Consider the following 16759-nt stretch of genomic DNA (forward strand, 5'->3'; position numbering starts at 1 on the left):
CTCAGGGTTCACTCCTGGTGGACTCTGGGAAACTATTTAGGATGCTGGGGAATTGAACCTAGGTCAACTGTGTGCAAGGCAAGCACCCTACCTGCCCAACTATCTCTCTGTTTCCAACTCTCCTCTCTTGTTGGGAGTCATACTGCCTATCAAACATTTTCCTTATAAGTCCCTGTGAGGTGGCTGGTAGCAATAGCATGTACATGCCAGCTTGTCCCTGAGAATATCACAGATACATGGCTATAGGCATAATTTCCTTTCCCATCATTGCCTCCCTCCAAGAAGCAAGAACAATGTTTACTTTGTATTAGGCATACCCACCCTGGTCTCATAAAAATATCTCTTAAGGGGCCGAAGAGATAACATGGAGGTAGGGCATTTGTCATGCATACAGAAGGATGATGGTTCAAATTCTGACATCCCATATGGTCCCCCGAGTCTGCCAGGAGCGATTTCTGAGCGTAGAGCCAGGAGTAACCCCTGAGCACTGCCGGGTGTGACCCAAAAAAAACAAACACAAAAAAAATCACTTAAATCAATTTTCAAACTTGGGAGATCTTGTAATTGACACCTCAATACCAGTACTGACCACACACAGTTTGTGTTGATTAAGTCACATCCTCAGTGTAAACCACCAGTGGTTCACGCTGAGGTCATTGTGTGTTAACTTCAGCCCTGAGAGCATTTGAGCAGAAGAGGAGGACAACATAGGGCTGTGGCTCAGCCTTGAGGCAACTTCTCTTCATCCCTGCCGAAGCATTCATTTTCTGGCACCCCCACTGTGATCGATAACTGGTGTACTTCGACCATTTTGTGAGTGATGCTGGCAGCGTGCTGGCAATGAACTTCTCAGTCTCTGCAGTGAAGTGGGGTGGTGGTGAGGAACTCTCAGATTCTCTCCCCCCTCCCCCCCTTTGGGTTATTCTAAGGAGATCTAGGAAGCTGAGGAAGAGCCTGCTACTTTATGTAGTGTGGATGCGCTGGTCTTGGTGTGGCTGGGGCCAGGGAGTTGTCATGTGGACAGAAGAAAATGAGACATGTGCTGTGGATGAGTCGATGGTAGCAGGAGTGTCCCAGATTCGAGGGTCCTCCGTGCTCTGAACAGTCTGGGCTGCAGCCTCTTAGTAGAAGGAGCTCAGGGTCTAGTCAGGAGACTAGAGGTGGCAGCACACAGCCAGGCTATATGCTAACTGCTCCCAGGTTTTGTGTTGGAAAAACCAGCCACCTCGAACCTGTTTCTCCTTCAGCAAGTTCTCTGAAGCGCCATTTCCCTTTCCCTGAGCTGGTGGAACCCTTCTTGCTGCTTAGGTTTTGTTTTGTTTTGTTTTGGGACCACACCTGCCAGTGCTCAGGGTTTACTCCTGGTTCTGTGCCCTCGGATCAGTCCTAGTATTCAGTGGTGGGGACTGAGTCCTGAGTTGGTTGCATGCAAGGCAATTGCCTTTCCCATAATGTTCTCTCTAGCTCTCCAGGTTAGCCTTATGCATGAGGACGATATGCAGGTATGGACATGGGCAAGTATTGCCCCTCATGTTTGCTGATGTCCCACCCCTCCTCAGCAGAGAGTGGCCATGCTGTTTTCTTCTTCTGCAAGGATTTGGAAGACGATAATGGTGAACCAGGAGGAGGGAATAGACCAATATCAGATTCATGTGTGGGTTTCTTATTTCCACAATTTCTTATTTTTTCTAAATATATTTGGGCCACATCTGATGATGCTTTGGGGGTTACTCCTGGTTTTACACTTAGGGATCGCTTGGCGGGCTTGGGGCACTAGATGGGATGCTGGGGATTGAACCCAGGCTGGTTGCATCAAGGCAAGTACTTTACCCACTGTACTATCATTCAGCTCCTCAACACAGATTCTAACAAGCCCCAAACTCTCTTGCCACCACCCCTTGGCTCTTAAGTCTTTTGCTGCCTTTGCCCTCCTGACCTTAGTCTTCTCCATGCAGAATTAACCAGCCAAGTCATGCTCCATGTTCAGCCTCAGCAGAATCCTTTCATACAGTGGTAGGTGTGGGTTCTTTAGCCTTATCTGCCACCAGACAAGGCACTTGGTTGAGGTGTCTTCCCACATTGCACTTTATTAACACGCTTCTGTTCTGACCTGACTTTCTCTCCTGGCCTTTCCCCCACGGACAGGGCTTCTCCCAGGGGCCCTCCCAGGGTCTTTCCAGAAGCAACTGCAGTGAGGCTGCCCTGTGCTTTCTTCGGCCTCTTCTTCCTTGTCCTCACCTGGCTACTCCTCTGTAGGATGGGCTAGGTGAGTGTGCATAGTGGGTGTCCCCTCAACTCAAAATAGCTTTTGTGGGACTCGTAGGTGTTCGGTAGAGAGATGGGGTACAGGAAATATATTCTCATGGTATGGCCCTATCAGACTGGAATAGTTCCCTTTGTGTTCTTGAGTCTGGAAGCAGTTGGGAGAAGAGGGGGTGTTGGCTGCTGTCCTGGCTTTGATGTCAGGAATCACTCCTGGCAGTGTTTAGGGATTGAACTAAGGTTAGCGTCTTTTTTTTTTTTTTTTTTTTTGGCCACACTTGGCGGTGCTCAGGGGTTACTCCTGGCTCTGTTCCAGAAATCACTCCTGGTAGGCTCGGGGGACCATATGGGATGCCAGGGATTGAACCGGAGTTGGCCACATCCAAGACAAAGACCCTACCCACTATGCTATCACTCCAGCCCCATCAAATCTAGGTTAGCCTCTTGTAAGGTAAGTGCTTTACCTGTTGTACTATAATTCAGTGTAGAATGTTCCTCTCTTATTCTTCCCTCCCTCCCTCTTTCCTTCCACACAAAAATTGCTCCTGGCAGGTTTGGGGGGCCATATGGGATGCCAGGATAGAACCCAGGTCTGACCTGTGTTGGCTGCTTGCAAGGCAAATGCCATACCGTTGTACTATTGCTCCGGTCTATAATTGTCCCTCTTTAAATTTCTTTGTTGATCCTTTATTGAGTCTAATTACTAATTTAATTATAGGCATGTATATGAAACAAACAGACAACTATGGGGTTTGATTCTAGTCTTAGTTTCAGACATCTACAGGGATGTCTTGGAACGTCAACTGCCTGCAGATAAGGAGTGGCAGGGATTGTCTGAATGTCCTTTCACTTTACCAAAGTCCTTTTACTTTCTCTAAAGCCAACCCAGGTAAAGGACAGGTTCAGAAGCCCTGCGGGAAGACTGAAGGTGACAGGACTGGATTAGAACAAAGAGTGATTTCCTCTGACTGAGACTGTATGTGGCACCGGGTCTTAGAAAGTTCTGGCCACTATTCACTGCTGCACTCTTTGCTTGTTTTTTCTTCTGTCAAGTCTAAAATCTCCTGGTGGCTGAGCTAAGAGTCTGTTGGGGCTGTTTCAAGCAGGTTTTATTTTTGTCTCTGTTCATTGTCATGCTGTGTATATATATTTAGATCCCAAGGAACGGATGGGGTAGCAGTGAGTGTCATACGACTGAAGATGGATGGAGTTGATGGCATAAAAGTGAGAAATTCTAAAAGATCACAAAACTCCTGAGCTGATCAAATTTGTCAGGAGGAATCAGGGAGACAATGCCAAGGGCTGGAGCTTTTGGGGCTTTCTGGGCAATGTTTGGGGAAAATCTTTCCTACTTCTGTGCTTTGGAAACGTAAAGTGACCCCCCTCCCCCGAATTCCTACAAGCATCAGAAGAAATGGGGGAAAAGATAAAGATTTATTCATCCATCTTTTTTTCCCCATTTATCCATTTGTGTGTGAGCCCTTTTAGGTTTGATTCAGTCCCCTGAATTGGGGTGGATGTGTCCCAATACAGACAGAAAGATAAGTGAGAACTTTATATAGACAAGACAAAGGGCAACCAGGGAGGTAAAGCTCTAGAAGAATCTCCATGTTTGCCAACAGAATCAAAATGCAGGCACAAATGAATGCCCCACATGCATTTATGAAAAGTCATCTACAGACAAAAATGGTTTTTGGAGGCTGTCAGATGCTAGTGGCATGGAACAGCAAAGGAACTGGCAGTTGGGAACATCTTCCTGGAAGACTATTTTGTTTTATGTCTCAGCAGTCTTAAAAACCTCCTTCAGCTCCTCAGGGACTTGATTCCAAAGGGAGCAGATCTGCTGAAAGTTACCTGTGAGCTGTTGTAATTATTGCTGATATCTCCCTCTTGACTACCAGCAGAATCATGGTGATTTCCTTGCAGACTGGGGGAGAACCCGGAGGTGTGCACGGGATGGAATGAAGGGTGTGCCGTGTGTGGTGGCAGGAGGCCAGGCATTTTGGTTTGTCTGGAGGCAGAATCTCAGGGTGTGCCTTTCAGAATACCGCTAACATAGACTCTTTTGGCACTTTCTCTCACTCTCCCCCCTTTCTTTTTGTGGCTGTTAGATGAGAAGTTGACTTAACATATTATATAATGCAGTATACCACATCTAATCTTATCTTTCCTTTGTAAACATTTTGGTTTTGTTGGAATGTTTTTTTTATTTTTTTATTGAATGTTTTTGTTTTTGTCTGACCAGTGTTTTCAGAATATTCCTTCAGTGGGAGTGAGGCCGTGTCAGTGGGCCTGTCAGTGTGTGTGTGTGTGTGTGTGTGTGTGTGTGTGTGTGTGTGTGTGTGTGTGTGTGTGTGTGTGTGTGTGTGTGTGTTCATTCTCCCCTCTCCTCTCTCCTCTCTTCCCCTTCCCTCAATGACAGCAGGTTGTGGCCATCTTTCTTTGCCTTCTTAGCACCTACTCTGTAGTTGTTTGCAGGAACTCTACCACCAGGGCCAGGTGCTGTGGCCCTCAGCAACTCTCTATGGAATCCTTCCAGCTTTGGTTCCCAGTTGAGCATCTGTCACGAGATTTACATTGCACTCACATACCGTTTTCAAGAATGCTCTCTGGGGGCCAGAGAGATAGCATAAAGGTAAGGCATTTGCCTTGCATGCAGGACAGTGGTTCGAATCCTGGCATCCCATATGGTCCCCTGAGCCTGCCAGGAGCGATTTCTGAGCGTAGTGCCAGGAGTGACCCCTGAGCACTGCCGGATGTGACCCAAAAACAAACAAACAAAAGAAAACAAAAACAAAACAAAACAAAACAAAAGAACTTTTTTCCCCCTGAGGGTGTCCTTTATTTTAATTACTTTGTGTGGTGCTCAGCAGACCCAGAGACCCCTTTTAGAGATTTTTTTTTTTTTTTTTTTTGGGTCACACCTGGCGGTGCTTAGGGGTTACTCCTGGCTGTCTGCTCAGAAATAGCTCCTGGCAGGCTCGGGGGACCCTATGGGACACCGGGATTCGAATCAACCACCTTTGGTCCTGGATCGGCTGCTTGCAAGGCAAACTCTGCTGTGCTATCTCTCCGGGCCCCCCTTTTAGAGATTCTTAGCTCAACCAACAGGTGTTTCAGTTCAAGGGCCGAGGAGGTCATGCTCCTCTGGCCCTGTGGTGGTTTGGCTCGTTTTGGCTAATAACTGGAAGAGGGCAGTTTGAATCCTTAAAAAAAAAGTCCCTTATGACAACAGGCCCCTGTGCTATTGGACTCTCACTTTTTCTTTGGCAGAGGTTGGGGGTGGGAGACTTACTTTGTGTCTCCCCCATCATTGCTCTCCTGCGGTCCCCATCTTCCTGTCTCTACTCTGCCTTCTCCCCACCATCCCGAGCTGCTCATTCTTGGTTCATGTCCCTGCACCCCTTCCTCCTTTCCCCGTTTCTGTTTAGCCTTTTGCTCTTCTGATTTTCTGGGGCTCAGGACTCTGGGACAGGCAGTCTGTAGGAGATGGGGATAGAAAGTGTAGAGCCATGAAATCCTAGCAGGTGACCTGATCAGAGGAGGTTTTGGGTGTTGGGATTCAGACTTGGGGCTTTGAAGGAGGAGTGGACAGGGAGGCAGAGGCTGAAGTCTATGTTTAAGAAAAGAAAAGGTTTTTGGCACGTGACCTTGAGCCCCCAAACAGCTCATAATTTTCTTAGTTGCTCCGGAGCAGATGGACACCTTCGGACTGGCTGGGTCTCTGCTGGGAGATGATATTTGTGAAATCCTGTATATCACTTTCAGAATGGAGGAATAAAGAGAATTTTTTTTTTTTGAATTTTAAATCAACATACTGTATCACTATTGGGACCATATGTAGGGCCTTTGGGGTATTCTGTGCAATGTTTGAAGAGAATCTCCCTGTTTTTGTGCTTTGGAAACTATAAAACCCCCAGACTTCCTAAAAGTATGAGGAGAGATGGGGGAAAAGATAACAATTCATCCATCTCTCCCCTGCCCCCCATTCATCCATCTTAAAAATACAAGTTTTTAAAGGTCATGGAGATGCTATGGCCCCATCCACCTGCCCTACACACCTCCTGTCTGTCCCCTGTGGCTAGAGAACATGAACTTATGAAAAAGAGCATCAGGTGCTTTGGGGAAGAAGGGAGTGTCTCTAGACCAGGATCTTTTAGTTGGAGTATTTTTTTCCCAAGGTGGGACAATGCCCTGTATTGCTCACTCCACAGCAGTGCTCTGAGACTCCCTCTTCCATTCCAGAAGTCACGGCTTTCAACAGACATGGATCTGGGTAAACTGGGTAAACTGTGCACAGTGTGTTCAAACATTTCAATCTAAAGAGCCTCCTTAAAAAGCAGTTTGCTGGGGTCGGAGCGACAGCACAGCAGTAGGACGTTTGCCTTGCACATGGCCAACCTGGATTCGATCCCTGGCATCACATATGCTCCCCCAAGCCTGTCAGGAGTGATGTCTGAGCACAGATCCAGGAGTAACTCCTTAGTACCTCTGGGTGTAGCCAAAAACCAAACCAAACCAAAAACAAAAAAGGCAGTTTGGTATCAGCCTTGTCTGCTCCATGGAGTCCAGATTGTTCTTTCTGGGAGTTCTGTCCCATTTCCTCTTAGTCTTCTCACCACTGAACTCTAAGAATTTCACCTAATTCCCCAGGCTCATATCCAGCATTTGCTGAGTGAAAAGTGTCCCTAAGAGAAGTCCCTGATTTCTTCATTTTTGCAGGCAGGGCTGTTTGTTCTTGGTAGGAACTCCCCGCTCAGAACTGATCTTATTTTCCTGTGAGCTCCTGTGAATGTTCTCTGTTCTTTCTCACCCCTACCTGCTTGTGGTATTTTCCTCTCTTGTAAAATTGAAGCATAACTAGGCATGCTTCATTGTCCCCATGCCAGCCCTGAGAGGAATCCTTTGTGCCTCTCAGATTGAAGCCAGTCTCCAAATACTTGCTAATCTTTGGGTGGATCTCTTTTATTATCCAAGTAATACTTCTCTTGTTTGGAAATTAAGTCCTTAATTTCTTGTGCGTCACCAAAACTTGATCACATATAATTATTTCAGTAGTTTTCCGCTTTTGAATTTTATATGGTTCAAAAATTTATTATTGGTGGTTTGGTTTTTGGGTCATACCTGGCATTGGTGCTTAGGGACTGAGCTGTGCCGAGGATTGATTGAAGCTGAGCCACCTCCTGCATGCAGAGCTTGTCCTCAGCCCTTTGAGTCACTGCCTCGCCCTGTACTTTTCCTTGTTAAAAAACCAGGTTCTCGGGCCCGGAGAGATAGCATAGAGGCGTTTGCCTTGCAAGCAGCCGATCCAGGACCTAAGATGGTTGGTTCGAATCCCGGTGTCCCATTTGGTCCCCCGTGCCTGCCAGGAGCTATTTTTGAGCAGACAGCCAGGAGTAACCCCTGAGGGCTGCCGGGTGTGACTCAAAACCAAAACCAAAAATAAACAAATAAAACCAAACCAGATTCTCCTAGTACATCAGAACCAACTTGGCTTTGGTGTCTTGATTCCTTGCATGCACCTTCTTCCTCTGCTGACAGTTTCTTAACCTCCCCCTTGAAAATTTTCTTCTTCAGTTCTATATTGTTATTTGATATGGAATATTTTTAGTTGCTTTTGGGCCATACATAGCAGTTCTTAGGACTACTTTTGGCAGTTTGGAGACCACTGGGGATTGAATCCAGGCCAGGCAAGTGCCTTCCCTGCTGTACTATCTCTCTAGCTTTGATATGGAATTTAAAATTTATATTTTGTTTATTGTTTTGGTTTTTTTAGTTACACCCTGTGATGCTCAGAAGTTACTCCTGGCTTCATACTCCTGGCACTAGGAACCATGTGGGATGCATGCAAGGAAAGCATCTCTATCAGTCCCATGGAATGTTTTTGTTTGTTTGTCTTGTTTTTGTTTTAGGGCCACACCCATAAACCTCAGGGGTTACTCCTGGCTCTGAGCTCAAGAATCACACCTGTTGGATCTGGTGGACTCCATGACATGTTGGGGATCAAACTTGGGTTGACTTTGTGCAAAGCAGACACTCTCCTCTCTGTGCTATCACTCTGTCCCCTCGATGGAATGCTTTTGATATTGTTCTTTGCATGACATTTTTATTCATTTAAAAGCTCATTTACCACCTTTCTGAAATTCTGTATGACCCTTTAATTCTTTTTTTTTTTTTTTGTTGTTGTTGTTGTTTTTGGGTCACACCACAGTGCTCAGGGGTTACTCCTGGCTCTACGCTCAGAAATTGCTCCTGGCAGGCTTGGGGGACCATATGGGATGCCGGGATTTAAATCACCGTCCTTCTGCATGAAAGGCAAATGCCCTACCTCCATGCTATCTCTCCAGCCCCTACCCTTTAATTCTTATTGGTTCTCTCTCTTTCTGGTACAGTCTCTCTGTCTCTGTCTCTCTGTCTCTCTGTCTCTCTCTGTCTCTCTGTCTCTCTCTGTCTCTGTCTCTCTCTGTCTCTGTCTCTCTCTCTCTGTCTCTCTCTGTCTCTCTGTCTCTCTGTCTCTCTGTCTCTCTCTGTCTCTCTGTCTCTCTCTGTCTCTATGTCTCTCTCTCTCTCTCTCTCTCTCTCTCTCTCTCTCTCTCTCTCTCTCTCTCTCTCTCTCTCTCTGATATGCTTATTTTTTCCATTGGTCACCTGTAGGGATTTCAGAATTATTTAAACAGCTATCCAGTCACAGCAGCTTTGCTATAACTGCTGTAGAGTATGGTTGCCTCCAGCCACAGTGTCTTTTTACATTACATGTTGCTTATTTGCTTTTGAGCCACACCTGGCTGTACTCAAGACTTAATAAGTCTTGATCAGTGCTCGTAGATCACTTCTGACTGGCTTGAGGGACCATATTGGGGGCCAGGAATCTAACCTGGATTGACTGTAGTGGCAAGTTCCCTGCCCACTCTACTATAGTCCTAGCTCCTATGTTTTAGTTCATTGGAATTAAACCTACTTAAAGCCTGCTGTTTCTGTCCCTGCAGCCACATTGCTAGTATTTTGTAACCCTGTGGTGTAAGGCACCTGGATTGGCATGGCAGCTCGTGAATATTTCCATCATGGGAGGAGGTTCTGTTGTAACGTGCTGGGCTATGAGATAAACCAGAATGCGCGTCATAGAAGTGCCTAGGTGATGCAATTTTTGCCTCTTCATTAATTTTTGGGTTACACCCGGCAGTTAAAGAGGGCTCTCACACCAGTACTTGGGGTACCATTCAGTGCTGGGGATCCAACTCAGGCCTCTCTCATGCAAGACATGCATTTCCAGTCCTTTGAGCTATCTCCTCGACCCCCTGTACTGTGATCATTTGATAGTCTTGTACTAGTGACCTTCTCTCTAGGAGGTTGTTTGAGTAGCAAGATGTGTATTTTGGAAATTGTGGCTGAACTTGAATTTGACTCTTCTTTGCAGGAAACACACACTCACCCAAAGCTTGTCTCTCTCCGAGGCCCCAGACTGCTTGTGTCTTTGATGTCATTTGGCTGCTTTTCTCTTTCTCTAGGTGCTAAGGGATGTCACTTGTGGACATTACCTCTGACTGAGAATCGGTGCCGAAGTCACTGGCAGAGCTGGCCGTGACCCCAGGCTCCTAGCTCGAATAAAGCCTCCACGTCCAGCCACTTGGTCCAGCGACCACACTACTCGGCTGTCTTAATGATGGGCATTGGCAAGAATACTACATCCAAGTCCATGGAGGCGGGGAGTTCCACAGAAGGCAAATACGAAGATGAAGCCAAGCACCCGACTTTCTTCACTCTGCCGGTAATAACATTTCCTATACCTTTACCCTTGAATGGCTCTTAACGGGAGGAGGAGGAGGAATAAAAAGGTTGAGTTTTGGGGATAACATTTGGTAGCATCAGGGGCTACTCCTAACTCGTGGCTCAGGGGTCACATGTAGCATTTGCTCAAGGGTACTATGCAGTGTTGGTTTTATTCTTTTTGGAGGGGGCGCCCACATCTGGCGGCATTCAGAGGCTACTCCTGACTCTGAGCTCTGAAATTGCTCCTGGCAGGCTGGAGGAAGAGGAGGGAGGCCAAAAAGGGTACCAAAAATTGAATTGAGGTTGGTCCGGGTTGGTCATGTACTAGGCAAGCACCCTGCCACTGTGCTATCGCTCTGGCCCCCTGGTATTGTTTTTTGTTTGTTTGTTTGTTTGTTTTGTTGTTGTTTTGGTTTTTGGGTCACACCCGGCAGCACTCAGGGGTTCCTTCTGGCTCTATGCTCAGAAATCACTCCTGCAGGGTCAGGGGACCATATGGGATGCCAGGATTCAAACCACCGTCCTTCTGCATGCAAAGCAAACGTCTTACCTCCGTGCTATCTCTCTGGCCCCTGGTGTTGGGTTTTAAGCCAAGTTCAGCTTCATACAAGGCAGACACCTTACCCATTGTACTCTCTCCAGCCCTTTAAAATGTATTCTTAGTAAATCACCTCAGGATTGGCTTTACTATTCAGGGATTTTGTGCTGGTCGAGGCATTGAAGAAGCCAAGGCTTCTCCTTCTCAGGGCAGTTGTCTCTGGGAACTCTGAGGCTGACTCTGGCTTTGGCCCAGCTCCCTGCCTGGAGTTAGCTCAGGGAATTAAGTCCCGTAAAGAAGCGTGGCTCTGAACGTGTTCAAGCTGGCTCAGTGCTTAGCCATCAAGTGGAGGATGTTCAGGGCTTAATTTTATCTCTCAAGATACATGTTCTCGTTAAATGAACCTGTTACGGGCTTCAGACTTGCCCTGCTAGCAGGAAGGATGAATGGCGTAGTGTTTGGAAATTAGTGTTTGACATGGGGGCAGTTTTGCTCGGGCAAACATTTGCCTATCAGGTGGATTGCACACCTGCATTATTTTCAGTGTTTGTATTCTTCCAGATGTGGAATTAGGACGGTGAGGGATACAGATAACCTAAACTGTTGGTTGAAAAAAGAATGAAGTTTCTTTCTATAAAATTCGCTTCAATCGGGCCTGGAGAGATAGCACAGCGGCGTTTGCCTTGCAAGCAGTTGATCCAGGACCAAAGGTGGTTGGTTCGAACCTCGGTGTCTCATATGGTCCCCCGTGCCTGCCAGGAGCTATTTCTGAGCAGACAGCTAGGAGTGACCCCTGCTGGGTGTGGCCCAAAAACCAAAAACCAAAAAATAAAATAAAATAAAATAAAATTAGCTTCAATCTCTCATCCTCCACCCCCTAGCTTTCTTCATTTTTGTTGTTTTGTTGCCACAATCAGCAGTGCTCAGGGAGTCACTCCTGGTAGTGCTCAGGGCACCATTTGTAGTTTGAGGATCAAACCCAGTTTGGCTCTGCAAGGCAAGTGCTGGACTATCTCTGGCCTATATTTCAAGTCTAAAGGAGCATATCTTTGAGAAGTCAGGAAATCCTTTGGTTTTTGGTTTGTTTTTTGTTTGTTTGTTTGTTTGGTTGGTTGGTTTTTGGGTTACACTTAGCAGCACAGAGGGGTTCTTCCTGGCTCCATGCTCAGAAATGGCTCCTGGCAGGCTCAGGGGACCATCTGGGATGATGTCGGGATTTGAACCACCGTCCTTCTGCATGCAAGGCAAATGCCTTGCCTCCATGCTATCTCTCTGACCCCTGGACTTACCTTTGTATAGAATTAGCCACCCCTCTCCTTTGGTCCTCCTCCACACCAGGGACAGGCGCTGTGCCTTCTAACTGTGGCCTTCTTGTTGACTGACTTAGTTTAGTTTTGAAGTTGCGATTCTGTTTAGGGAGTGGTTTCACCTTTCAGCGTGTGGCCAGTGATTCACTGTGATGAGAAATCATATCCCGGGGCCTGGAGTAATTGCACAGTGGGTAGGGAGTTTGCCTGGCACGCTGCTGACCTGGGTTTGGTTCCCCAGCATCCCATATGGTTTCCCGAGCACCGCCACGACTAATTCCTGAGCACAAAGCCAGGTTTAACCCCCGAGCACCTCCAAATGTGCCCTTACCCCTGAAAATCATATCCCTTACCTTCCCTCTTAGTTCACTTTTCTTTCAAGATACGCTGAGTATCTGTAATGCTGAGTGCCTGACTTTATCTTTGTGGATCTGAAAATCGCTGTTTTAACTTGAATGTGCTTCCCTTAGTCATACCCAGAACCTACTATGACATCCATTTCACTTTTTTTTTTTTTTTGTGGTTTTTGGGTCACACCCGGCAATGCTCAGGGGTTTTTCCTGGCTCCGTGCTCAGAAATTGCTCCTGGCATGCACGGGGGACCATATGGGACGCCGGGATTCGAACCGATGACCTTCTGCATGAAAGGTAAATGCCTTACCTCCATGCTATCTCTCCGGCCCCCATTTCACTTTTTAAAATAATTTGTTTTTGTTTTTGGGCCACACCTGGCAGGGCTCAGGGGTTATTCCAGGTTCTGCACTTGGGAATGACGTCTGTCAGTGCTCAGAGGGATGCCGGAGATCAGATCTGAATTGTCCATATACAAGTCAAACACCCTACTCATTGTACTATTGATCCCTTAAAATAGGGATGCATATTGATCCCTTAAAATAACTCTTATTATTTGGGGACTTGGTGACCACTGCAATGGGTTTAGCATTAGTGCCTGTGCCCTATGCTCTATCCACAGCCATCCATTGTTTCTGTTTATTTTGCTTTGCTTTGAGACCCATACTTGGTGTTGCTCACATAAGCCTTGACACCTTGCTCTTTGCGCAGGCATCAGTCACTTCTGACAGGGATCAGGCGGACATGGAGTGCTGAAGATGGAGCCCAGGTGCAAGCAAGCTCCCACACCACTGTGCTATCTGTCCAGCGCCAGTCATTTTTTTACTGCTTTTTCATGACTTGGCTATATTTCTCTGTGTTTTGAGTAAACCCCCTAGTGCCATTTTCTGTTTCTTTTGGTACAGTCATGTTTTTATTTAAAATTTTTTTGGCAGTATTATATCTTATTATATCTAAGGTTTCTATTAATTAGTCTCTGATTTTGCCTTTTCTTTTTTAACAGTTTTTTTTTGGGGGGGGGGCACACCCGAAGATGCTCAGGGTTCCTCCTGGCTCTGTGCTCAGAAATGGCTCCTGGCTTGGTGGATGCTGGGGAATCGAACGCAGTCAGTCCTAGGCTAGCATGAGCAAGGCAGATGCCTTACCCCTTGCACTACTGCTCTGACCCGGTTTCTACTTTTTTTTTTTTTTTTTTGGTTTTTGGGTCACACCCGGCAGCACTCAGTTTACTCCTGACTCTACTCTCAGAAACCATTGGCAGGCTTGGGGGGGACCCTATGGGATGCCATATGGGATTTGAACCACTGTTCTGCATGCAAGGCAAATACCATATCTCCATGCTATCTCTCTGGCCCTTGGTTCTGCTTTTTTATATTTTTCACGGGGCAGGGTTCCTAAGCAGTGCCTGGGGACCCCTGAACCACCTGAGTCAGCAATGGGAGCCTTCAGTGCCCATACCTGGCAGCGTGGTGTTGTTCAACCCCGGGATGCTGGGGTGGAATTCTGGGCCTTTGCACACAGGGCATGTATGCCCCAAACCTCTTAGCCATCTTCCCAGTCCTTCTTAATATTTTCCATTCATTCTTATATGTGATATTTTTGTTTTGGGAATCACACCTGGTGGGACTTAGGGAACCACATATAGTGCTGGGGATTGAACCTACATTGGCCACATGCAAGGCAATTAGCCAGTCAAGAGCCCTACTGTTGTATTATCTCTTTGTCCCCTCTACCCAGGAATTCTCCTGGTTGTTTGTTTGGACATTTTCTTTATTCTTGTCACCCCATACTTTGCACTTTGCTATTTTACTGTTTCCTGGATGAAGTTCAGAATCATATTTTGTGGTGGAGAGGATATGGGGAGTGAAGAGCTCCTGACCCCCTAATTTGAGTGTGAGCCTAGTGGTCCTGGCCTGCTGTGTGCAGAGGAGGCAGCTTTCCTCCTGTTTGCCTCATGCAGACCAGGGTGGCTCCAGCCAAATCATTGGTTTCTTTCACCTATTTGTAAACATTTTTTGTTTTGTTTTCTTTGGTGGTGGTGGTGGTGGTGGGAATCTTGCCTGGTGGTGCTTTGGAAAGTTGTGTTCCTAAAATGTCAGTGGCACTTCTTGACCCTGCAGCTCAGTGTGGGGACAGAGGGGACTCAAGAGAGCAAAGATTCAGGCCCCAGTGGGAGGGGACTGGCTCTGTGGCACAGATCTTGCTATCAAGGAGGGAGTTGGCACAGGAAGAAAAGAGGGCCGAGGGGCTGGCAGTCAGAGGTGTCTGCACATTGGTGACTCAGCCGAGGATGAGAATGTCGGTGCCAGCTACTGTCTGTCTGCCCTGCAGCCCGATCTTGAGCATCTCAATCCTGAAACTTACCTTAACTCCCGTGACTGGTGTCCCCCTCCTTGGTGATTTTTGTGTTGTGCCCTTCTACTCTCCATCTTTAGATCTGTGCCTTCTAACAGGAGCTGCTAGCCAGATGTAGGTATTTGCAGAGAACTGAAGTGAAACAAGAGCTATAATTCACACTTGCACTTGTGCTTTTGAGAACTGTGAGGCCGGTGATCACCCATCCAGGTTTTTGTTTTGTCTGGTTTCAAATCTTATTTTAGGCCCAGCACTCTTGATGATAGGGTTTTATGCATAAAACATCCTAGCACCACACCCTCCACATGAGTGTCTGTTTATCTCTTTCATTGTCCCAGTGGCAGCCCCCCAATCCTCACCCTGTGGTCTGTTTTCTACTAATGGCCAGTTCTCAGTTTCTGTTGCCTTTGGGTGTTGGTTAGCCTCCTTAGTAAGTTTCTTTATATGATGGGGCATCATTCTGTGTCTGTCCCTCTCCTGACTAACTTCACTCAGCTTGATACTCTCCAGATCCATCCATGTAGCAGTCAACTGCATGATCTCACCTTCTTCTTACAGCAAAATTATATTCCACTATGTGTTCTATATCATAGTTTCTTTATCCAGTCATCTGTTCCTAGACACAGCTTTTTCCCAGGTACTAGCTACTGTGAACAGTGCTGCAAAGCACAGCAGTACAAGTATCTTCTTTGTGTAGCTCTTGGGCCCTTAAAAGTAGATGCCAATAAGTGGAATCATTGGAAATGGGTCATATGGAAGCTCAGTTACTCTTTTTTTGGGGGGATGGTGGGTTGGTGTTTGGGCCACACTCAGCAGCTCTCAACGATTATTCCTGACTCCACATTTCAGAAATCACTCTTGGCATGCTTGCAGGGGACAGACCATATGGGATTCTGTGGATCAAACCCAGGCTGCCAGGAATGTGGCTAGCAAGTACCAGGTGGATGCTCTATAAAATGTGAAATACTGGGGGGCTGTAGTGATAGCACAGCATTAAGGTGCTTGCCTTGCACTCGGCCAACACAGTACAGACCCTGGTTTGAAGTCCGGCATCCCATATGGTCCCCTGAACCTGCCGGGACCGGTTTTCTGAGCACAGAGCCAGGAGTAACCCCTGAGCACTGCTGGGTGTGAACCAAACACCAAAAAGAAAAAAAGTGAAATACTTTATAGCTTTAAGATATCTTTGTTTCTCTGCATTATTCAGTTTTTACTATGTGTGCAAACATGAACCATCTAGTTGTAATTGCTAGAACTTAGTGCAAAAGCTGGGTTTCATATTTTGGTTACCAGAAGGATTCTTTTTTTTGTTTTTTGTTTTGTTTTTGGTTTTTGGGTCACACCCGGCGGTGCTCAGGGGTTACTCCTGGCTCTATGCTCAGAAATAGCTCCTGGCAGGCACAGGGGACCATATGGGACACCGGGATTTGAACCAACCACCTTTGGTCCTGGATCGGCTGCTTGCAAGGCAAACGCCGCGCTGTGCTATCTCTCCGGGCCCTCCAGAAGGATTCTTGAGGCAGGTGTGTTGGAACGCAGGGAGTTTAGATGGCAGGAGTCAAGACTGGCTGCTCCCCAGAGGGAGATATGGGTTGGCTTCAGACTGAGGTGAGGTGAGGGTGGGGTCCTTAATCCTCTCTTTAGAGTCTCTTGGGTTTTGTCATCCTAAATACTAAAAAGTACTGTCTTTTTAAAAATAACATGGAAAGGAATGAGTTTCTTTAAAACAAAGTTAGGAAAGAGAGCTCAAAGGTGAGAGCAGGCTTTGCATGCAGAGGCCGAGGTGTGATTTCCAGGCATTGGAGGAGGTCTCCAAACCAAAATATAAAATAGAATTAGGACTCAGGGTAATAATTAATTAAATTTTTTTCTTTTGTTTTTGGTTTGAGGTCACACCTGGTGGTGCTCAGGGGTTTCCTCTGGCTCTGACAGGCTGGGAGAGGGGAGGGAGCGTATGAAATGCCAGGGAGCAAACCTGAGTCCACCTTGTGCAAGGCAAATTTCCTGCCCATTGTGTTCTCTGTCCCTTCATGGCAATAATTTGAAGAGAAATATTAGATCCACACACAGATGCAGAATGCTGAGTATAGAAAATGACAACAAATTGCAACAGCAAGGTGTTATAATACTCAAGTGTTGCATTAAATAATTAACGATGGTGGTGGATGGTGAAGGATAG

The 16759-nt window shown here is 46.6% G+C and overlaps 2 protein-coding genes across 2 annotated transcripts in view; both read left to right on the top strand.

Moving 5' to 3' along the window:
- TMEM230 (transmembrane protein 230) overlaps positions 1–16759 on the top strand; it is a 768807-nt gene that overhangs the window by 179629 nt on the left and 572419 nt on the right. The gene's annotated exons all lie outside the window — the stretch shown is intronic.
- The window catches only part of SLC23A2 (solute carrier family 23 member 2), a 126253-nt gene that overhangs the window by 40628 nt on the left and 68866 nt on the right, over positions 1–16759 (top strand). Inside the window, exon 2 of the mRNA XM_049779196.1 lies at positions 9768–10027. Within this exon, the coding sequence (XP_049635153.1) occupies positions 9920–10027 (108 nt within the window). The 5' untranslated portion in view covers positions 9768–9919. The remainder of the gene's footprint in view (positions 1–9767; positions 10028–16759) is intronic.

Source organism: Suncus etruscus, chromosome 9, assembly GCF_024139225.1.
Source record: "Suncus etruscus isolate mSunEtr1 chromosome 9, mSunEtr1.pri.cur, whole genome shotgun sequence".
Classification (NCBI taxonomy): domain Eukaryota; kingdom Metazoa; phylum Chordata; class Mammalia; order Eulipotyphla; family Soricidae; genus Suncus; species Suncus etruscus.